The sequence below is a fragment of the Myotis nattereri genome, assembly GCF_964212035.1.
Source record: "Myotis nattereri genome assembly, chromosome: X".
NCBI classification, from domain to species: Eukaryota; Metazoa; Chordata; class Mammalia; order Chiroptera; family Vespertilionidae; genus Myotis; species Myotis nattereri.
Genome location: NC_138078.1, coordinates 11,336,695 through 11,360,218, shown reverse-complemented (window position 1 = coordinate 11,360,218; position 23,524 = coordinate 11,336,695). Strand labels below are relative to the sequence as shown.

General features: G+C 41.9%; 1 protein-coding gene across 3 annotated transcripts in view; it reads left to right on the top strand.

Moving 5' to 3' along the window:
• SH3KBP1 (SH3 domain containing kinase binding protein 1) overlaps nucleotides 1-23,289 on the top strand; it is a 337,141-nt gene extending 313,852 nt beyond the window's left edge. For all 3 annotated transcript variants that reach the window (XM_081115410.1, XM_081115409.1, XM_081115411.1), the window contains 5 exons: nucleotides 12,739-12,848; nucleotides 14,740-14,868; nucleotides 18,802-19,073; nucleotides 20,719-20,782; nucleotides 21,709-23,289. In XM_081115410.1, coding sequence (XP_080971536.1) covers nucleotides 12,739-12,848; nucleotides 14,740-14,868; nucleotides 18,802-19,073; nucleotides 20,719-20,782; nucleotides 21,709-21,750 — 617 coding nt within the window. In that variant the 3' untranslated portion in view covers nucleotides 21,751-23,289. The remainder of the gene's footprint in view (nucleotides 1-12,738; nucleotides 12,849-14,739; nucleotides 14,869-18,801; nucleotides 19,074-20,718; nucleotides 20,783-21,708) is intronic.
• The last annotated feature ends 235 nt before the right edge of the window (nucleotides 23,290-23,524 follow it).

Below are 23,524 nucleotides of genomic sequence, written 5' to 3'. Positions count from 1 at the left end.
ATTAGATCTGGTGATGACAAGCTAAGGATGAGGTGTAAGGGAGCCCAGATTTAGAATCAAAAGAAGTCTCTTTATTTAGTTATGAGGCGACCTGCAGTGATGCTCTTTATCCCCTGAGGCCTGAGCCATCTCTCCCTGAGGTTGTTCATAATCTTTGGAATTTCATAGAATCACCTACCAAACAAAATAGGCTTTTAATGTGAGGGAGTGCTGACTTTTATTTCACTAATTAAACACATTTTAAAAAATGATTGCCATCGCTCATCCAGTGTGCCTCAGTGGTTTAGCATTGTCCCATGCACCAGGATGTCGGCGGTTCACATGCCCCAGTTGCAGTTGCTGGCTCAATCCCCGGGGGTAGGGGGTGTGCAGGAGGCAGCCGATTGATGTTGATGTTTCTCTCTTATCGATGTTTCTCTCTCCCTCTCCCTTTCTCTCTCTCTCTAAAATCAATAAAAACATATTTAAAAAACAAAACAAAACTATGAATGCCATCACCTGGTAGAAAGGATATAATCTCCAAGTTTTTTTAAATGAACAGATTTAGCTTACTGGGAGACTCACGATGTTGGCCTTCTTTTTCTCCTTATGACTGGCTATAACTTTATCATGGACGCATGCATACCAGTTCATGAGGTGGCATTTGAAAACCACAGGTCAGGCACTTGTCTGCAGAGATGAGCGGAGAGAGGAGAAATGGCAGTGGGAGTGCATACAAAAGGCCCCAGAGAGAGGCGGGTGTTGAAGCTCTGGCAAAAACTCACCACCCAGATATGTACAATTAGATTACCTTTTTTATAGAGATACAGTTGCTTGTGATTTTTTAAAAATCACCCATGGAATGTCAGAGTTTTAAGAGCACTTTAACTACTTTGTACCTCTGTCCTCTGTTTCCCCCGGGGCTGGAGAATGGAGCCCACCAGCCCTTCTAGCAGTTGGGGAGGCACTACCCTCCTTGCATGCAGTTGAAAAGGGCACTGGGCTTCAGACAGGTGGTATCTCCTCCTCAGATTTTTTACTCAGCATAAATATGGGCTTCTGTGTAATTCTGGACATTAGGATGTTGTTTCACACGTGCATTAAAATTTTCTGTGTCCAACTGCTCTTCCTTTGTCTAAGTAGAGTGCATTGACTAAGACGGAATGCCCTGTGTGACTTGCTCACTAAAAGGAAACTGACCCTCAGCCCGTTTGCATATCCCCCTACATCAGACCATTGGACCTGCCTCACACCCCTTTTGATTTTGGTTTTTCATCTTTAAACCAGAGGCTTGGATAAAATGATCAAAGGGGCTCGGGTCAAACTCTCAGCCTTATTTCTCTGAATCTGTTTCTTTTAGCTGAGTTGTCTGGACGTTGAGAAAACTGCTCTTTTGGTAACCTCTGAATCCTCTTTAAGATGAAATAGCTTATTCTTTTATTTGTCTCTTTTCCTCAATTCCTTTAGTTCTATTAGTTCCTTTAACCTAGAATTGATCATTTGTCCCTTTCTGAGGTCTCATCTAGGCTTTCTTTGGCCTAAAGATTTTTGCTTATAAAAGATTTGCTGGCCGCCTTAGTCAGTTTGGCTCAGTGGATAGAGTGTCGGCCTGTGGACTGAAGTGTCCCAGGTTCAATTCAGTCAAGGGTACATACCTCGGTTACAGGCTCCTCCCCAGCCCGGGCCCTGGTCAGGTGCATGCAGGAGGCAGTTAATTGATGTGTTTTTCCCACATTAATATAACATAAACCAGCTGGCTAAGATTTTGATAGCTGCATCTGGAATCAATCATTTCATACCTATTCTACTCAGTCGTGTCTTTATTTTAAAGAGTTTCTCCCATGTATATGTTAGCATATGTTTTTTTAAATATATATTTTATTGATTTTTTACAGAGAGGAAGGGAGAGGGATAGAGAGCTAGAAACATCGATGAGAGAGAAACATTGATCAGCTGCCTCCTGCACACCCCCTACTGGGTATGTGCCCTCAACCGAGGTACATGCCCTTGACTGGAATCAAACCTGGGACCCTTCAGTCTGCAGGCCGACGCTCTATCCACTAAGCCAAACCAGTCAGGGCGAGTATATGTTTTGATCATTCATATACTAATGCCCCCCAATTACAAAGGGAATGGGTGCTTACTTTAAAAAAAAATAAAAGAACCCAGGAAGCTAGAAAGTACAGTCCCCTAGTATCTCAATCTCTCCCTGGCATAATTACTGTTCATTTGTTACACATACTTTTAGAAATGGATGAATTTTTTAATGTGATCATGTTATATATATGGTTCTGATTCATTATATTTTTACTAAGTAATGCATGCTTAACATCTTTCCATGTAAGTCACATAGATCAACCTTATACTTTTTTTTAAATATATTTTATTGATTTTTTACAGAGAAGAAGGGAGAGAGATAGAGAGCCAGAAACATCGATGAGAGAGAAACATCGATCAGCTGCCTCCTGCACATCTCCCACTGGGGATGTGCCCGCAACCCAGGTACATGCCCTTGACCGGAATCGAACCTGGGACCTCTCAGTCTGCAGGCCGACGCTCTATCCACAGAGCCAAACCGGTTTCGGCTATCAACCTTATACTTTTAAAGGCTAAGTAATATTCTATTGTATGATTCTACCATAATCAGTTCTCTAGAAGCAATGCACGAAGAGGAGCCTAAGACAGGAATCTGAGAATGGGATTACTTGTACCTTAGGGGGCCATGGAAACTTCTCAGACTACACATAGTACTCATCTTCTTATGTGTTCTCTCTTCAAACTTATCTCTTGAGAGCCCTGGTGTCATCCTGTTTCTCCTTTTCCTGTTCCCCTTTTCCAATTGCCCTCTCCTATTTTATATGGCAGAGCCAATTTCTTGTCCAGTCCAGGGGTATAAAAACTCCTGGTGCAAACTAAGAGACAGTTCTAAGATTGGTGTTGGAATTGAGAAACTGAGTGACTCTACCAACTGGACAAAAAATCCATTTACAAGTCAGTTGGTTTCCAACTCATTGCTTCTAGCAAAATTGAAAAAAATCTCTACTGAGCTGTACGTTGATGGATTGTTAAAAATAGTTCTTGATGATTCTAGACCACTCTCTGAGTTTTGGTATATAACTTGAAAGGACTTCAAAGAACCGACTGACTTTGTGATACAATTTTTTACATTTCCATCTACCACTATTTATGTGAACAAAGTTTCTTGGCACTTACAACTATAAAATGAAAAATAGGAATAGAATTGGTATCAAACCATGTCATTTTTGTGCTAAGTAATAATCATCCAATATGCATGAAATATCTGGGGGGGGGGACCCAATAAAATTCTATGTTTTATGCTTATAAATTATCAAAATGTGTGGTATGTGTATATACATATGTTTTGATCATTCATATACTAATAATTATAATTATAACTCAGTCCAGAAGAAAAATAATTTTTACACTTAGAGTGTTATGATTTCAGGAAATAAAATCATAAATTTCTATTTACATGCATTGTATAGCATAAAAGATAATAATTAACAAAGGCCAAAAATACATAAAATTCAGCAGTGGAAGTATAATGGAATACGAATTCCAGAAGGGGAAAGGAATGATGCAAAATTTTCAACTGTTAAAGAAAAGCTTATTCATGACCCTTTTTATTTTAACTATTTTTAAGTATATTTTATTGTCTTTTTACAGAGAAGAAGGGAGAGGGATAGAGAGTTAGAAACATCGTTGAGAGAGAAACATTGATCAGCTGCCTCCTGCACACCCACTACGGGGGATGTGCCCACAAACAAGGTACATGCCCTTGACTGGAATCGAACCTGGGACCCATCAGTCCGCAGGGTGACGCTCTATCCACTGAGCCAAACCAGTTAGGACTATTCATGACCTTTTTAAATTGATGATGGTAGTTGTTACATTGCTGTGGTATTCAAATACATATTGAATGTATTTAAGAGAACAATAAAGTTATGTTTTAAAATATCAATATTTAGATTATAGCAAAGTATATCCTTTGTGACTAAAACTTACACAAAATTTTAGATGTCAACTTAAGATATGTGAAGGGATACATATGTTTTCAAAATCATTTTAGAAGGTACACTGGCAAAACAGTCTGAAGACCACTGGTCTCATAAGTATATCATTCTACACTTAGATAAACATTTCTACAGGTTAATTTGTAGAAGTGGAATATATGAAGGTTTACACATTTACCTTTGGCAATAGGTATTGCCAAATGGCATCTCAAAAAGGTTGTGCAAGGTTCCTGAGAACTACTATTTCCAGTAAAAGAAATACACTTTTATTAAATCTTTTTGCATAGCAAGTTGGGCCTATGTTGAACAGTTTTTAAAGGCATGAAAATGTGACAGGTTGCTTTTCCCCACTTAACATGGCTTATTATTGATTCACATGAAGCACTTTACCTCTCCTCAGTGCTAGACTTCAATAAGACATATGCACCCTTCTCCTGATCTAAATTTGGTCCCCATGCTATCATTGCTAATTTCATCTTTTTACCTTGCTTTCATAGTAGCTAGCAGTTGTGAGAGAGAGAGAAGAGAGAGAGAGAGAGAGAGAGAGAGAGAGAGAGAGAGAGAGAGAGAGAGAGAGAGAGAATGTGTGTTTCTCTTAGGGGGCTCGAAGCTTCATGAAGCAGGGACCATCACTATTTTGTCTATCCCTGTATCCCCCCCATGCCTAGCCTGGAGACTGGCTCATAGTTCTCACTCAGTAAATATGCCTTCAGTGAATGGACTGAACATGAATGAGAAGAAATACCATGATGTTGGGTCATGATAGAGATCTTTGTTGCCACTAGCCACAAGTGACTGTTTAATTTAATTTCAGTAATCACCCTTAGCCATAGTCCGTGCACTCATTAGCCACATGGGACTAGTGCAGCCGTGGGCAAACTACGGCCCGCGGGCCGGATCCGGCCCGTTTGAAATCAATAAAACTAAAAAAAAAAAAAAAAGGCCGTACCCTTTTATGTAATGATGTTTACTTTGAATTTATATTAGTTCACACAAACACTCCATCCATGCTTTTGTTCCGGCCCTCCCGTCCAGTTTAAGAACCCGTTGTGGCCCTCGAGTCAAAAAGTGTGCCCACCCCTGGACTAGTAGCTACCATATTGGATAGTATAGCTATAGTAGGTTCTGATCACCACAGCCAAGTTTTAATGGATAGTGCTGATTTAGAGTGATTACTTGCATCCTCAAAATTATCACTATGCCTGGCATGCAATAGATATTTAATAAATGTTTGATTAAGTGGATGAATAAATAAACTCCTAATATCCCTCTCTTATTCTTGTAATAGATTTCTCATTCTAAGCCATATTCCACTCCACAGGCTGCCACCAGGGATATTAAAGTACAGATCTGAGTATGTCCTTTCACTGCTTGAAGTTTTTCCCAAGTTCCCATGAAATCCCAGTGCCTTACGTTTCCATGTAAACATTACTTTGAACTGAATAGCCAAACATTCTCAGTTAACTAACTCCTTCCATTTCTTGCCAGAGATTTCCTTAAAGAGGTCAGCCTCTTTTTCTATCCTTTTAAAGCACATTTGAATTAAATAGAAAAAGGCAGTTTGTTATCAAAGCATACAGTGATTTCTTCACCAAAGAAAATTACTTTTTTTTAGTATATTTTCTTGTTCTTGATGTAGAAACAAATCTCAGAATTCACCATTGGTTGAATGAGGAAAGTAAGGTCAAGTGTTCCTGCTGTCTGTCCAGTGCTCTGTAGTGGAAAGAATTCCACAGATCTGAATTGGAATGTGGGCCCTGTCACTTTGTGCGTGTGACCTTGAGCAAATGATCTAACCTCTGACCTTCCCTCTCTCCCTTTATGGAATAGAGCAGCACCTACAGACCGTGGGTTTTGGGGAGGATTACATGAGCGCACATGTGTGAAGGATGGAGTAGTAGAGTGGCTGAACAGTAGCTCACACCTGTTTACTCTCAGCAGCTTGCATCTTGCAAACATCACACCTGGATTGTAAATGAAAACACAACAACTAATCTGCTATATCCTTACACATTTTGGAGGGCTTATTTTCCTGCAGAAGCTGATCATTGCTCAAATGAGAATTTTTTCGTTGGTGAGTCAGCTAACACAGGTGTTCATTTGACCCCCAATTATGGGCATATCTTTGTAGTCTGCACAGATGTTCCACCACTAGTCACATGATTTACGTGCAGGGTGAGATTTCCTCCCTGCAGCCCTGCGGGTTTAGAGTTTACTCATACCTTAAATCTTAATGTTTAAAAAGTATGTGTGTTTTTTTCATTAAGGTTTAGCCTTACTATTAGATCTCTGTCTCCTAATCCCACAATTCCACCAATGGTGTGTGAAAACAAAATTCTGTCTGTGTGATTTGAAAGAGTTTTCACATAATCTCTCATTTACAAAAGAATTACTCTCCGAAGCTGATAGCTCAGATCATTCTCTTTTTTTCTGGTAGAAAAACTGAAGCTCAGAAAGGTTGTTTGTTAATTTATTCATTGATCATTAATTGAACACTCACCTCAAGCCAGGAATGATGTTAGGCCCGGGACAAACAGAGATAACAGCCACAGTGGTTTCCCTGGCTCATGGGGGAGAGAGATAAGTCAACAAAGAATGTCAGTTCAGGGTGCTAAATGCTGAGATTGGAGTGATGGGTGACTAGGGGAGCAACCAAGCCAGACTTTAGGGTGCAATCTGGCTTCTTGGAAAAGATCCCAGTTGCCCGAGCCAAGCCTTGATGGCCCCAGTGGAAGGGAGGAGAGGAGAGGGGACAAAGTTGGCTGAGGGACAGAGAGAGGAGGGACTGGCTCTAAGGCACTGGGATTTCATGGAAACGTGGGAAGAACTTCAAGCATTGAAGGGACACACTCAGATCTGTACTTTAACATCCCTGGTGGCAGCCTATGGAGTGGTATGGGGCTTAGAGTGAGAAATCTATTATAGCGTTTTCAGGTGAGAAGTTCCACCACTTTAGTGATCCTTGACAGGAGCATGCAGAAGGAGGGATGGCTTCCAGAGATAATGGGAGATAGTGATGTTGCCAGGTTTCAAAGGAAGGAAACTTCCATTCCAGGGCTTTTTCAAGTCCAGAGCAGTGAGCCGCAATGAATAAACAGAGCCATTTAAGAGCTTGCAAATAGTTATTTTGGTGACAGCTGGCTTGTCTCATACTTCTGACTTTTTCTTCTCTGTGTTTTCAGTGGATGTGCTTTAGGTCACCTGTGGTCACTCATAAAATCCCTCCTATCCGTGGAAAATGAGTCCACATTTTCTAATTGAACTAAATAGGGTGTGACTGAAATTCATGGAAAATGGGCAATTCCATGTGGCATGAAGAATCAGAGGCCTTTCCAAGCCAACTCTGTGTCCAACATGAATTATCCCCGTATGTCTGCAGAGGGCTCATTTTCCAAGTATCACAAAAACCAAGAACCTCTCATCCTTATGAAACTGGCTTTAAAAAAATACCCACCATTCCATTTGCCAGCTCAATAGAATTGGATTGACTTATAGGCATTAAAACTATATTTTTATTAAGAGGAAAAATTCCCAGCCAGGCTGAGAAAGCTCATATCAAATTTCAGCCTGATTCATTTCAAAACCACCATGAAAATTGCGACATTTTCTTCACACCACAATGGTTTAGTCATGGAAATTCTGCCTGAATCTCAGCTACCATGATCACAGTCATGAGAGCATGCTCTGTGCCACTGAAAACTTAGGTTACAGTACTGAAGAGTTTCCCCCTTCACTGTCAGAAAGCAGAAGTGCGTTGCAATTCAGGGTCTGAGGTCCCTATTTCAGCAAGTGACCTCATATTTGGTGTGTCTTTTTTTTTCTGGAAGTTTTTTATTGTTGTTTCAAAAAGCTAAAGAAAGTTCAACGTAGCTGAATATGCATGAAGAAGTGAAAAGCCCCCCCCCCCCCCCGTCGGTCTCTGACCCTTTTGAGTGACAGATGAGGCAGTCTTCTTGGCCATCTGTCGGGAGACGCTGGCTGAGTGTAGCCAGGCTTCAGCATGTGTGGGTCTTTTTAGTGCAGACCTCAGCCAGTAAAATGAAATGGGCCAGCCAAGCAGCCGTGGCACAGAATGCTGCCTTCCACCCTGAAGCTGCCGCCTCACATCCCACTAGCAGTCACTTCTGTAAGCTGCACTCCTAGAATCAGAGTTTTTTTCTTGAGCTTAGTTTATTCATTCATTGGCTTGTTCAGTTGTTCACGTGTTCCTTCATTTGCAGAATATTAAGCACGTTTTCTCCAGGAATGTGCTAGACATCGAGAGCTCAAAGATAAGTTCCTGCCCTCCTGGGGCTCGCAGTCTAAGTGTGGGAAACAGACACCCACCTCTGAGTCATTTTGAAAGTATGATTTATGACAGACCACCATCTCACACACCAGCAAACCTGCAACTCCCAGGGGGCTTAATTATTTTAGGAGGGTGGGTGGGGAGCAAAGATGGAGTCCTCTCTGGATTCTAGCAGATGTTTCCTGGGCATGAACTTGTCTATTCCTGCACACCAGTGCATGTACAGAGTCCATCCTAAGGGGACCTGGGGCCATTCTACATGCTCGCCACATCCCTCTCCCATCTAGCTCTGTACGCTGGGTCACCTCATCAGCCTCCTTCTCACTTCAGCTGCAGTGTTTCTGACTTGTCACCAATGCCCAAGCCTTTGGTTACCACTTTGATCAACTGCTCTGGCCCCTTGTTGCCCCCTCCCCCCAAACGTGTCCGCACTGCCCAGCCCAGTATTGCGTGTTACTCCTGATAACTCACCTGCCCTGAAGTCTATCTACTCACTGGGCCCTGGAACACCCCGTCACTTACCTGATGGCCCCTACCCCAGCTCACTCCCCTCTCTCTGCTTGGTCAAGTCCTTACTTATCCTTCCCTCCCCTTCTTTACTTGCCTGCATGCTCATATCACCTGGGGATATTGAAACCCTACCCATGCCCAGCCTTTACCCCAGACAAATTCAGTCAGTCCCCAGCATGGGGTCCCAGCATGAGTCAAGTCTTTTTACTTGTCCAGGTGATTCCACTGTGCAGCTAAGGTGGAGACCCAGAGTCACTTAGCCTTTAATTGTTCTGTAATGGCTTCACTCTGCTCAGATTTTGCCTTCAGAGCTTGTTTCCATTTCCTGGACAGAGCCATAATATAGGTGGTCCCTCTCAGCCCCTGGTAGCACACAGCCAAGGCCCCCAGCAGCACCTTGTTTGCTGGAACCATTATCAGCCCTCTTCTTCACCTCCCCTGGCTGCCTGCTCAGCATTTGCTCCTCAGTTCTGTGTCCTCTCTCCTTTCTCTCAGGCTTCCTCTGCAGTCTTTGTGGCCCTTGTCCTCTGTAACCATCTGCCCCCCATGAGCAGACCTCCCTAACCTGGGCCTTATTTCCTACTCCCTGTTTGGAAGCTGCATAGAGAACCTGCTAAACACATTGTATACAGAGTGTATGCAAGGATATTGGTGGACACGTTTCTATAATTTAAAAAAATTGGAGTGGGGAATGATATGGAAATGAATCATCCAATAATAGGGGATTGAGTCAATAAAACATGAATTGCCATGCAGTAGATTATGCAGCAATCAAAATATTTATGAAAAAAATTTAGAGTTGTGGCATGTTATGTTAATGAAATAAACAGATGCAATACTACTTATAGTGTGAACTAGACTATTTATAGAAAAAGCCCGGAGGGTAATACACCGAAATGCTAATAGTAGTTGTCCCAGTGTGGTAAGATTATAATTGACTTTCTTTTGTTATTACAATTTTATGTGTTTTTTAAAAATTATACATTGATTAAAATTAAAAAAATAATATACTTTTGTAATCAGAGAAAAGGTGACTTTAAAAAAATTGAGGGAATGTTAATGTCAGATGGTAGCTTTTGCACTCAATCTAAGTGTGTAATGAGGAATTTCCTTTTCAGACAACGTGAAGTTAGTAAAGGTGAGTCCTGGGGTGTGGTCAGGAGGGGGACTTTTAGGAAAATAAGATTTTCTTAAAGGGAAGGCCTGAGAGGGTCAGAGCAGTGAATTGGCTCTGAAGAGGCCCACCTAGCAGTGGAGGTCTTGGCCCATCCCTGAGCCTTACTGAGCTGGCTTGCAAGGTGGGACCCTTTTAAGAGCCTCACTCTGGTGCTGGGTGCTGATTGGCTCCTCCTTTGGTCTCTGAGCACCACTGATATTTTTCTTTATGCTGTCTCTGCAGATAGTTAGCCTTTGGTTATATTTGCCTTGCTCTGATAAAATAAAATAAGTTCATTGACTGGTTATTCATTTACCAGGTGCTAGCATAAAGTCACTTCATATAATCCCTGGTGTAATGTAATGGTTTGTACTGATCAGTGACGTGTGCTTGGTTTTGCATATTCCACTAAGGGAAATAATTTGCAGACAACACCTGCCTGCTTGTTAATAGAATAAAGCCATCACACAGCCGGCTCACTTATCATAACCATCAATAAAAGAGAGCTCTCCAAAATAAGGAGGGGGAAACACACATACTTTTTAAAAATTCTTTATTGTTGAAAGTATTACATATGTCCCCTTCTGCATCCTCCATTGTCCTCTCCCAGCCTGCCTCCACCCCCAGCCCTGGCTTACACCCCCCCCCATTGTCTGTATCCATTGGTTATGCTTATATGCATACAAGTTTTTTGGTTGATATCTCCCCCCCCAACCCAGCCTCCCACCACCCCCACCCCGCACCTTCCCCTGCCTTTCCTCTGAGGTTTGACTGTCTGTTCAATGCTTCTATCTCTCTGGATCTATTTTTCTCATTCAGTTTATATTGATCATTATATTCCACAAATGAGTGAGATCGTGTGATACTTATCCTTCTCTGACTGGCTTATTTCGCTTAGCATAATGCTCTCCAGGTCCATCCATGCTGTTGTAAATGGTAAAGAGTTCTTTCTTTTTTTACAGCAACATAGTATTCCGTTGTGTAGATGTACCACAGTTTTCTAATACACTCATCTGCTGATGGGCACTTAGGCTGTTTCCAAATCTTAGCTGTTGTAAATTGTGCTGCTATGAACGTAGGGGTGCATATGTTCTTTCTGATTGAAAACATACATAATTTTTATCTTTTCTCTCCTGAACCAGCAGATTTTCAGTTATGGGTTAGGATGCTTTCAGTTGCAAATAAAGAATATCTAATTAAAATTGGCTAAAATAACAGAGGGTTATTAATGTCTCGTGGAAAGTCTGGGCACTAGATTATTCCAGGGTTGGTGGGTGGCTCATTGGGCTTGTTGGTCACCCAAGATATTTCCATTTTTCTCTCTGCCATCCTTATAATCTCCAAGAGCATTGGCCATACCTCCCCTCATGGTCATAAGATGACTGCCACAACTCTACACATCCTATCCATTCATAACAACATCCCAAACAGGAAAGAAGAAAGGCAACAACACAAATGGCCTTCCACTCAGTTGGCACTTTCCAGCCAGAGAGGTAATGTCTTTCTCAGAGTCTCTTAGTAGATTTCCCTTTATTTCTGTGACCCAAATTGGGCTACATGACCACCTCCAGACCAATTTCAGGCAACAAGGAGCATGATTGACTTAGACTAAACATGTTTCAGCCCGGGGGCTGGCACACTGCCCTGAAACAAAACTAATACTGTGTTAAAGGGAGAATGGGGAATGGTTTGGGAAGGCAGTGCCTAACATAGTATATGAAACAGTACTCTTGTCAGGAAGAGATGGTGTTGCCATAGTCACAAGCAATAATGGGTCTCAGGGTTGGCCCCTTTCTGCCAGCCTTTCCTTTGTGCATCACATACACGACTACACTTCATTTGTAAATCCCTCAAACTCTGTAGATCCAAGTAACAACTTGATCTGATCATTTGTTGAAGAGGGTGACAAAATCAAGGCAGAGGCCTTCCTCCTGGTCACGTGCCAGGTACAGTAATGATCTGGCTGAATGATTCTACATGCATCTGAGACATTAGTCATAGAGATGTGAGGTTCCTGAGGGCAGGCTCGTGCCCACCATATTCACTGGTGTATCCTTGGTATTGAGCTGAGTGTGTGTGTGTGTGTGTGTGTGTGTGGCATGTACTAGTTGCTCAAACATAATGGAGTAAATGAATGAACATGCTAATGACCAAATAAGATGATGCCTTTATTGACTGATGCCTCTAGAAAGAGAATGGTGCCATGCTCTGTGAATTATCTGAATAAGTAGAAGCTTGCTCTCCATCTATAGGGAGTTTATGGTCTAACGTTAAGGTGAGAGCTGATGGCCAGAGTACTGCGGTACAACCAGAGGAGGAGCCTGTCGTCTCTTGTCTTTTGTAACCAATGACCAGCATTCACGTGTCCAAGGATGTTGTCATACCTCATGATAACTACTTTTTATGATGAGGCTGCAAGAATGTTTTATCTATCGAAATGAACTTAAATTTGTGGAAAAAAGATTCATTCCCTTTACTCCTCTCTCTGTAGCTTTTCAAGATTTATGAATATAGGTGTAGAAGAGGGGAAGAAAAATCCTCTGTCTCTCTCCTCCATGTTATCTTGTTAAACTGAGGTGGAAATGATTCTTCATTCCATTTGAGTCATGTTTATTGGATGACAAAAGGATGTAAACAGCCTTCATAAATGATGAAATGTAATCCAAGCATCAAGGATGATTGTCAAGGAAAAGAGATTCTTTCTGGCACATTATGAGAACCATCCTCACTCCTACTGTTGCTCTTAGAAATCTGTTTTACTTTTGTTTTAGACCTAGAAGGTTTTGACTCCGTGGTATCATCTACTGAGAAACTCAGTCACCCAACCACAAGCAGACCAAAAGCCACAGGGAGGCGGCCTCCATCCCAGTCCCTCACATCAGTAAGTGTCTTCTCACTTCTCTACAGCTCAAATGCAGGAAACATTAGAGATTCTAGTTAAGGACTCCAATGCAAGTGGCTGTTTGGAGGACAAGCGGGAGAGGGAGATTATGAGATACACTGTTGATCAAAAGTGATTTGAGAGTCCTCTGGAATCAAGCAGTATTTGTTTGTTCTTGGTGTGCCTGCCAGCCAGGTAGGCATTCCCTGTTCCCACTTTCCCTCCTTCTCCTTCCAGACTGATTGTTGTTTGAATCTGAAATGAAATTGGTAAGAAAAAAATGTCATGTTTTATGGTAGGAAAGGAGAACAAGGCTGGTTTGGTATATAAACAAAACAAAACTATTAAAGAAAGCTCTGTCACTATGCAGTGTTTGTCAGTGACAAGCCTTTTTCTCCCACACAGACCTACAGAGTTTACATTTAAACATATGAGGCACCTGGTCATGTTGGAAAGTACAGTCAGAACCCTCTGGATAACCCATAGAATTTTTTGTTTGGGTTGTTTTGAATAACTTCTTTTCTCATTGGAAACCTGTAACACATTATTGTACCAAATTTAAACAATGAAATTCATAAAGAAAATTATCTGTAATATTGCTCCCCAGAGCTAAAATCTGGTACTTTCTTGCTATAACCTTAGCTTTTATTTAAAATTCTATTTGTGTCTATAAAATTGTTTCTTAAAAAATGGGATCACTTAGTATGCATTGCTTGGAAGTTGCTTGTTCCCCTTATATTGTGCACCTTTCTCCCAAATCATTACACATTCTTCCATAACATCACATTAAATGGCTGCCTGGGGTTCTAATTTGTGAATAGATGATAGTTTATCTAGCCAGTGCACTATCATTTAACATTTATGTTGTTTCTAGTCCTTCATTATAAACACTGATGTGAATGTCTTTGTAGAAAAATCTTGATGCTCTGCAAGCAGTATATATGTGTCTGTCTGCCTGTCTTTCTATCTAATTGCCTATCTCTCTATATCACATTGCCTTGCCCTTGCTAGGAATGCAGGTCGAAGGCCTTATGACCTTTATCCTGATATGCTGGTTTCCCAGGATACTTTCTACTTTCACCTCATCACTGATCATCATTTAGAAGAAAAAGAATGCAATTTCTTTGAGCCTCTTCTCTCGTATCTTCTGAGTCTGGCAGTGTGGTTTGAGTTATCCTCTTTTTCCTCTTGTATGAAACAAACCTAACTATGTATTGACACCTTTTGTGAAGAAAGACTTGAAAAAGGGGCTTACATTTACCCTCATATAGAGTACTGTGTCAATACCATCTTCTTTCCCTTTTTCATGTCACCTACTCACACCTTCCCTTTTGCATCTCATATACACACAAGCTTTTTAATGGCTTCTTGGTATCTCTGTATTTAAATTTCTAATCTTACCTCTTCCATCTTTTCTACAAATCTTTCATCATTTTTGTTTTCCCTCCAAATTCTTCCCAACTTTTCAAGATCTAGAGGGCCTTGAGGCATCCAGAATTATATGCAGAAAAGTGTAAATTACCATCTACCACCCCACCCTTGGTACATACATCCCATGTCTGGGAGTTTATACAGGATGTCCCCAAAAATGTATACACACTTTAATAGCTGATAGTTCAATTTTGAAAATGAAATGTATTTTAATAAACAGTGCCTTTATAATTATTCAATGTGTATATACATTTTGGGATACCCTATATATATTTTGGGGACCAAGTAAAAGCATCTCATCTTTGCTCTGCTTTTAGACTACATATTTGTTCATTATAATGAGGAGACAAGCAAAATACAAGTGTCAAGTGCTTTGAAAATCATACAGCATTATGTTAACTGAAGCTGTGTCAGCTAAGGTGTAATTCTGACAAAAGCATTTTCTTTTGGCTTTATCCAGTCTTCCCTTTCAAGCCCTGATATCTTTGACTCCCCAAGTCCCGAAGAAGATAAAGAGGAACACGTTTCGCTTGCACACAGAGGAGTGGACACATCAAAGAAAACTTCAAAGACTGTTACCATATCCCAAGTGAGTGACTGGCCATGGTGAGGGTGTCACTACAGCATAAGATCCCTGCCTTTTTGTGTATGCACTGATGATGAGTTATAAATCAAACAAGGATAAATAAATGTCTCTGTCAGTTCAAGCTGCTATAACAAAGTGCTATAGATTGTGTGGCTTATTAACAATAAAATTTAATTCTCACATTTCTGGAGGCTGGAAGCCTGAAATCAGGGTGCCAGCACCATCAGTTTCTGGTGAGGGCTGTCTTCTGAGTTGCAGACTGTCAACTTCTCATATCCTCACATGGCAGAGAGAGGGTAAAAGCTTTCTGGGGTATGTTTTTTAAGGGCATTAATCCCACTCACAAGGGCTCCACCCTTATGACCTAATTACCTCCAAAAGACCTCACCTCCAAATACCATCAAAATGGGTTAGTATTTACACATATGAATTCTGGGAGAGCACAAACATTCAGTTTGTTGCAACAGACAATGCAAGTTTTTGTCATTCTTTAGTGATGGTGCTTTAGTGATTGTCATCAAAATCCCCATTTTACAGAGTCTCCAAAACTTGGCAGAATCCCTGAGAAACAAGTTTGATTGATGATTTCCCATGTTTTCTCTTGTGGTTTGATCTCCTCTTCATACCATCATCCACATATACACAAATGCCCTTGCATACTATCACCTTCTCAGAAACCAAGACAACTTAAAAAGCCTATAGGTGTCTAGAAAGAATACATTAACTGTATTAAATGTTGTGCCCTCTGTCCACACATCTTGTCTTTTATGTTCAAAACTAGTGGTGTCACAAACTATGGTTGGCAGCTCATGAGTTTGAATAATTAATGGCGGTATCTTAAAAGGTGATTTGTATTTATTAGGATATTTTTATAGTCTAAAAACATTTTAATTTCATTGCATGCCCAGGGGATGGTATAGCTCTTCTAAGTTACTGGCTTGTGTGAAGCAAAGAAGACATTGTTTAGCAACTGTGTATGGCTTCTGAAGGATACCCTGTACAAATTCTGCTTGTCCTATGAATGTGAACCAAGATTTTGAAATTTATGCTAAGAGAACCCAGACAGTTGGAATTTTCTATAAATACTTGCAACTACTTTCTGTCTAAAAGTAGAAAACTGTAGTCATTTTTAAAGGCAATTGAAACAGGAATTAACACAAAGAAATAAAAATTTATGTAGGATTTTCCTTCTCATAGATTTAAAATTTTACATGCATGGATTTTCTTTAACATCTGATACAGTATTCAAAACTATTCTATAAAAACATATTAATTGTAATTATTGACAAAACTGAAGCATTCTTCCTTTAGAAAAGGACTCTAGGCCTTATGCACGAAATTCGTGCAAGGGGCTCAGCCCTCGCAGCCCCAGCTTAATCTGGAAGGTCGTCCAAAAGGATGCCCGGAAGACATCCGGAAGGTCGTTTGCCTGCCCGGTCTAATTAGCATATTACACTTTTATTATTATAGATTCCATTTGCAGAAATTTTGGATTTAGACCTGTTTTTTTTTGGGTTATCCTAGGTATACAAGGTTAGTTGCATTCTCTCTGACCTCTCAGACAGCCTTGGGGTGTTTCTACAGTGACATCTACTGGTGGGCAGAGGCTCTTCACATTTTTTATTTTTACAGTTCTATCCTTTAGGCCAGCGGTTCTCAACGTGTGGGTCGCGATCCCTTTGGGGGTCAAACGACCCTTTCACAGGGGTCGCCTAAGACTATTGGAAAACACATATATAATTACATATTGTTTTTGTGATTAATCACTATGCTTTAATTCAATTTGTAACAATGAAAATACATCCTGCATATCAGATATTTACATTATGACTCATAACAGCAACAAAATTATAGTTATGCAGTATCAATGAAAATAATTTTATGGTTGGGGGTCACCACAACATGAGGAACTGTATTAAAGGGTCGCAGCATTAGGAAGGTTGAGAACCACTGCTTTAGGCTCTTTCACTTCCCTGCAGCTGTCTTGTCATGTTGTTTATTGCTTCTAGAAATTCCACATGAACTAATTTGGTGAAGGTATATGGTATCCTCTGTTCTGTGAGAATTTTAAAAAGTATTTGTTAGTTGAAATGGCCTGGAGAGCAAGTCATGTAGTAAATGCTCAGAGAAGCATTCATTCAAGAAATGCCTGGAAGCCTGTCAGTGTGAGGACATTGATGGGTTGGGGGAGGTATATGAAGATGCAGGATAGAAAATGTGAAAAAGTGTGAACTCAGGAGTAGGAAAGAAACAAAGAAAATAAAGACAGTAGAGTGTGAATTTTCAGACTTGGGTAACCACAGTCATGGTACCAGGCTTAAGGGTCCGGCTGATGGAGGAGAGGATTGAATCCCAGCTCTGCCAGTTATTAACTGTGAGACTTGGGGAATTTCTAAACCATGTCCCTAAGCCTCCATTTCCTGCTCGGTCAAACACGTATGCCAACTGGTCCTTGTTTCAATTGTCTAGCCGATGTCGGGCAGGTGATCAGTGCTCCATAAATGTCAGTCCCTCTTCCCTCTATTATAACTCCTATGAACAATAAGCATGGAATGGCTGATCGCTATCTCTGGCAGCAGAAAGCGCTTTTCCTCAATGGTAACTTGGCAGAGAAAAGGCAAGCAGAGAAGCTGGGAATGCTGGCCCATCTGCCTCTGTCGTACTCTGCCCAGTCTCTCCCTCCAGCACAGTCTGACTTCACACTCTGCCTCCTTACCATGCCAGCCAAGCCCCTTCTTGGCTCCCGCCCTAGGTGCCTGCTGCTAGAGGGAGTTCCAACTGTGCGGCCCAGCTTCACCACCAACCTTTTCTTCTGCCTGTCACTCATCCTTTCACCTCCCAAAGTCCTCCCCACCTGTCTACATCTCACCTTCCCTTGCTACTGTCTCCTCCCTCGGGCCTGCCACATGCCCTTCTTCCCTCCAACCTATGACTGCCCCATGCCCTCCCACCCCCTGGTTTCCTCAGAATACTTCTCCATCTGGCCTCCACCTATCTCCTCTGTCTCCAGCCAGGTCCTCTCAGACTCTTTCCCTCAGCATATCATCCAACTCAGGGTATCCCCCATCTTTGAGAGTGAACAAAACAATTTCTTGATCCTGCCTCCTCCTGTGGCTTCTCCTTGAACACTGTATCCCATTTTCCTTCCTCTGCCGAGTTTTTGGAAAGTATTCTAAACTTGCAAGTCACACCCCTCACCCGTGTCAGGCACTGACTGCCTTGATCAGCAAGTGGGCTCCCCCAGTTTTCCTCTTAGCACCCTTGACCCACTTATCCAACCATTTTTTTCTTTCTGGAAACTCTTATAGGGGACTTCCATAACCCAGGCTCCTCTTCTGGTCTGGCTTTGTCCCCCTCTCACCACTCTGTCCTAGTCCTCAAGGGCGTTACCTTTTCTTCCCACCTCTTCAATTTGGGAAGTCCCAGCTTCCATCATTGAGCTTCTTTTCTACTTCTGTGCTGTTCACCCCCATGGCATTCTATTCCTCTGGCAGTTTCTCTGGCCCAGCTCACTCTTTCAGTTGTCGGCTCTGCCCACTAGACATGTACTTCTGCAGCTCTCTGTGCTTCCCTTCTGTGTGCAGACTTCCCTCTCATCTGCAGGATGTTGGGTGGTCTGTCTGTCTACACCTCACTGAGTCCTTGAGGGCCAGGAAAATGTTTTACTCACTCAGTTTTCAGAGCCTAGCAAGGAGGTGCGACTCTGAACGTGTACATTAAACAAATAGGAACTGCCTGGCCAGAAAGGTGATCCAATGTAAAGCATACAAGGAAAGACACTTCTATGGGGAATGCCTACACCAAGTAGGCCCTTGGGGCTTGTAGGTGAAAGAATGAGTGAGGAAGATGTGGGGGGAGGCATGGGTGGTGATGTAGATAGGGGGTTGCTAAACATGAATCCCTAGCCTGAAGCCTCTCTGCCATCCCTTGTCACAGGTGTCTGACAACAAAGCACCCCTGCCACCCAAGCCAGGGACCATGGCTGCAGGTGGTGGTGGTGGACCAGCCACTCTGTCCACGGTGGTACCCGCCCCCCTGTCGTCCTCTTTGGGAACAGCCGGACACAGAGCCAACTCCCCATCTCTGTTTGGCACGGAAGGAAAACCAAAGATGGAGCCTGTGGCCATCAGCCAGGCGGCCTTGGAGGAGCTAAGGACACAGGTCCGAGAACTGAGGAGCATCATCGAGACCATGAAGGACCAGCAGAAGTGAGTATCTGGGGCCCCTTCTCCTCCCTCTGGGTCACTCTCTGATGGGCCAGGGCCTAGTCTGCAAGCCTGGGACTCAGCCTGCCCTGGAGGGTGAGCCATCCTCCCTGTGATGGCAGCGGCAGCAGGAGGTGGCAGTGGGTATGAACTCAAGAGACTTCAGAGAGCTCAGCTTGGCCTGCTGCATGTAGGAAGGGTATCAGTTGGCTGATGTGTTAATGGGGAAGGGGCAGTTATAATGACTTACATGCTTTCCTTTCAGCTGCTGAAAGATCTTTTTTTGTTTTTTTGGGATACCCTATATATATTTTGGGGACCAAGTAAAAGAGGAACACCCTCTTTTGCATTGTTATTGCTTTTAATCCTCACCCAAGTTATTTTTTACTGATTTTTTTTTTTGAGAGAAAGATAGGAAGGGAGAGAAAGAAACATCAATGTGAGAGGGAAACACCAATCAGTTGCCTCCCATACATGCCCTGACCGGGGATCCAACCCACAACCTGGTTATGTGCACTGAACAGGAATCAAACCCAAAACCTTTTGGTATACAGACTGACACTCCAACCAATTGAGCCACCTGGCCAGGGCAAGGAAAGATCTTAAAATCCCCATAAAATACAGTATGCACATGTACCACCTTTTTAAAAAATATATATATTTTTTGATTTCAGAGGGGAAGGGAGAGAGAGAGAAACACCATTGATCCACTGCCTCCTTCTCTCCCCCTACTGAGGATCAAGCCCACAACCCAGGCATGTAACTTGACAGGGAATGGAACCAAACTGTGCCCTCCTGGTTCATAGGTCGATACCCAACCACTGAAACATGCAGGCCAGGCTGTACCACTTTTTAATCAGCCCAACAGCCAACTTTTCCTCTAGCATCAGAAAAATTTCAATTATTTCAGTTAGCTGCCCATTATAGTAATTAGTTTGCATTTAGGGGCTGTCATGTATGAAAAGACATAGGGAATCTTTAAACCCAAGTCTTTATACTGAGCAAGTTGCTCTCCCGAGACTCAGGGGCTCCCTCCATGCATGCCCCCACACATGCTCTCTCCCCACGGTTCATCTTCAAGGAACACTTCGATGGGGAGAAAGATCTGTAAGCGAAAATAGCTAGCACACATAAATATTACCCTGTGCCATATGCAGTGACAAAAAATAGTCAAAGGGTTAGAAGTCAGAAGGTATGGAATGGTAAAAAATATCTACAATGAAAATGATTATGAAGTACATTTGAAAACCAGTAACCTATAATGAAGGGATAGTTTCCAGTCAAGATGGCAGAGAGGAAAGACAACAGAATATGAACCTGGATACCTGGCGCCTAGTCACTGAACAAGTTGGCCATCTCTCTAGGCCTCAGTTTCCCCCGTCATCTTTTAGGAGAAGCTTCAACTGAGGGATCTTAAAGATCATGTCAGACCTGCTATTTGATGTCTACATATTTTGGGAGCCCAGAAATAATGGCAACTCTTTCTGTCTCTGATAAATTTTAAGCAATAACAATGCAAAGAAGACAATGTTCTGTCCAAATTTTCCTTGCAAAAGAGTCAGAATGATTTTGTAGTGAGAGGAGGCTTCTTATCTCTTATTGGGAAAGTCTGGACTTTTGTTTAATTTCATTGTTGTTTGCTTTTCAGACGAGAGATTAAGCAGTTACTGTCAGAGTTGGATGAAGAGAAAAAAATCCGGCTTCGACTGCAGGTGGGTCCCTTGGGGTCCTGCCTCACGAGAGGCTCAGTTGGGGGCAGGGGAGGCATCAGGGCTTTATTTTGAAAATAAATGATTGTTACTTCTCTGCAGATTTAGGCATACTTCCTATGGCAATTTTCTTAGAATTTTATAGACTCACTTTGCATCCTTTCCTAGGATCCAGGAAGCTTGGGGAAGGAAGACATTAGTAACTGTACCCCCAATTGGGTTTTTCACTTGGAATTTACCTGAAACATGTCCTCGGTGAAAAGTTTCCCCTGGTTTCCAGAGGTCTCATTGTAGTAATGGCCAGAGGGCATGGCACTGGGGAGACCCCATGGCCAGTTGGCTTTTGATATGTGGTCGTTGGGATTCCAAGAACCACAGTTGCCCACACTTGGCACTTGCTCTTTATCTTTTTACTTCTCCCTGATGGTTGTGTCAGTACCATCAGAGTGTCAGAGCCTTGTACCCCTCAGATCCAACTCAGCTGTTACCAAATGGGCAAAGGAAGACTTTCAGCTTTCATTCAATGGTGATTAGGACCCATGCTGCTTAAAGAAAGATAGATAACTGCTTATTATCACTTTGGAAATGCTGACAGATACCACCCTGGGCCCAACCACTGCTACCTTCCAACACTGCCATGTGGTCCCGCAGGTCAGGACAGCCTGCCCCACCCTCTGGCCAGGAAACTAGAACAGTTGTTACTATTTCCTAGCGCATCCCATCTGCATGCCTGTTCTATAGGTTTGTGCATTTCTGGCATTATTATCAACTCTTCATTCAGATGTCATTTTACCCATTTTGCCTTTAAGCTCATCAGGTTGATTATTTTCTTTCAATCAACCAGGGTGATTATCTTTAAGCTTCTATCAAACCAGCCAATTCATTATAAATTCATTATGATTTTGTTGGCTCTTCTTTTTCTTTTATAGATGGAAGTTAATGACATAAAGAAAGCTCTTCAATCAAAATGAATACTTGATCAATGAAATGTCGCATTATTCATCCTGAGTCCAAGACTCAAATTTTCCGCCCCAGCCAAAATAACCTTGTGCCAAAAGATTAAAGATTTGCCTCAATATGTCCCAGTTTGAAAGATTAGCACAAAAATCTTGATAGCACAACACAAATTCCATCCAAGAGGAGACTCTTCCCCATGGTATAGTCCTGGGTCTGGCACTGGTTGTGACTTAAACAGAGCAAATTGTGCTAAAGGCTTTTTTACTATGAGATCTCATGCGAAATGAAAACTCAGGCAGTTTAGTCCATAGTGGTACTATTTTGATGATATTTTCCATTAATAAAATGTAATTTCAGATTATTCGTTTACAAGCTTTATAATTTTATGATTTTTTAATCGTGTTTTGTCACAGATTCCCCCAGTATTTGTATTACACATAGTCCAGAGCAAGCATCCCTTTCTTTTGCTGCAGGCGGAAAGCTGCCTTGCTTTGTGTCCCCTCTAGGAGTCTATTACATATGCAATTTTAGGTCCAACCCGTCCCTTCTCCTGCCAGCAAACCCCACCACCCTGAGATCAATTTTAGCTTATATGTGATGGTATATTTACAAAAGGAGAAAGAAAATCTGGTATTTGCAATGATCTGTGCCTTCTTTTTACCACCCTCTTGATTGGAACTTTTGTGATGCAGCTACCATGATTTAAAACAAAATTTTTTTTAGCCACTTATCAAAGTGCACTAGAGGCTACTGTCTTCAAAGCTTCTCTCCCCTAGCCAAAGGTCCTAAGAGGAGACAGCTGTGAAGTTGGGCGTGCTCTGTGGTACCAGCTGCAATTGTTAAGTTCTCCTAGTTTTAGGTTGTTCATGAAACTAGAAATGTCACCCCTGCTTGATTTTTCATCAGCTAAGTTAAACCCTTGCCTCCTGTCCTTTGCACCTTTTGCGTGAACAGAATATGCATTATTAAAGCAAAAATAAATAAAAGTAAAATGCAAATAAAAACGAGGGAGGAAAGTTGTATTATTTCCTGCACTGGGTTATCTGTGTGTGTTATTGTTTCAGCTGTACTCACATAATGTCATATACCTCCATCTCTTGTAACCCCTTCCTTAGGTGCAAGGGAATGGGAGGTGGGGGCTCTTGTTAAAGTGTAGCCATTGGTTCTTTCTGGCATTTTTTGAATTGCTTTTTCCCTCCCAAGGAAACGTGTTTGCTTGTCTGCTTTATCTTTGTAACAAATGAACAGTTCAGCCTTAGTCTGTGTGACTGCTTTCTCATCCTTAGCTGAAAATAAGGGGACATACTGTATAGCAAAATTGTTTGGGGGTTGGGGGTGGTGGTCCCTTAATGGTACCTGAAGATGTTTTTTGTGTTTCTAAAAAGCTGCTTTGTCTATTTCCTGGGTTTTAGAGTAAAAATAATAAACATTAATAGATCTTCACAACCAGAATGAATGAGAATTGATAACACTGAAGAAGTGATGCAAAAAAATCACCACATGTTATTGATCATCGAAAGTATTACAAATAAAAGTATCTTCCTTTCTCTCTTTCCCCGCCTTCCTCTTGCCTACATACTCATCCTTGCTGCTTGAGGCTGCTACTTCCTCCAGAGTATTTACAGAACCTGGACACCTGGTCTGCCAGGGTTAAGAAAGTGAGTTAAGGGAAGATAAGTGTGTAAGCAAAGAAACCTCCCAACCTTCATTCCCATGTGTTTTCAGCAGCCTTGCTCTCAATGTGCTTGGGACCAGGAGTGCCAAGTTTCCAAGAGCAGCATAAAACAT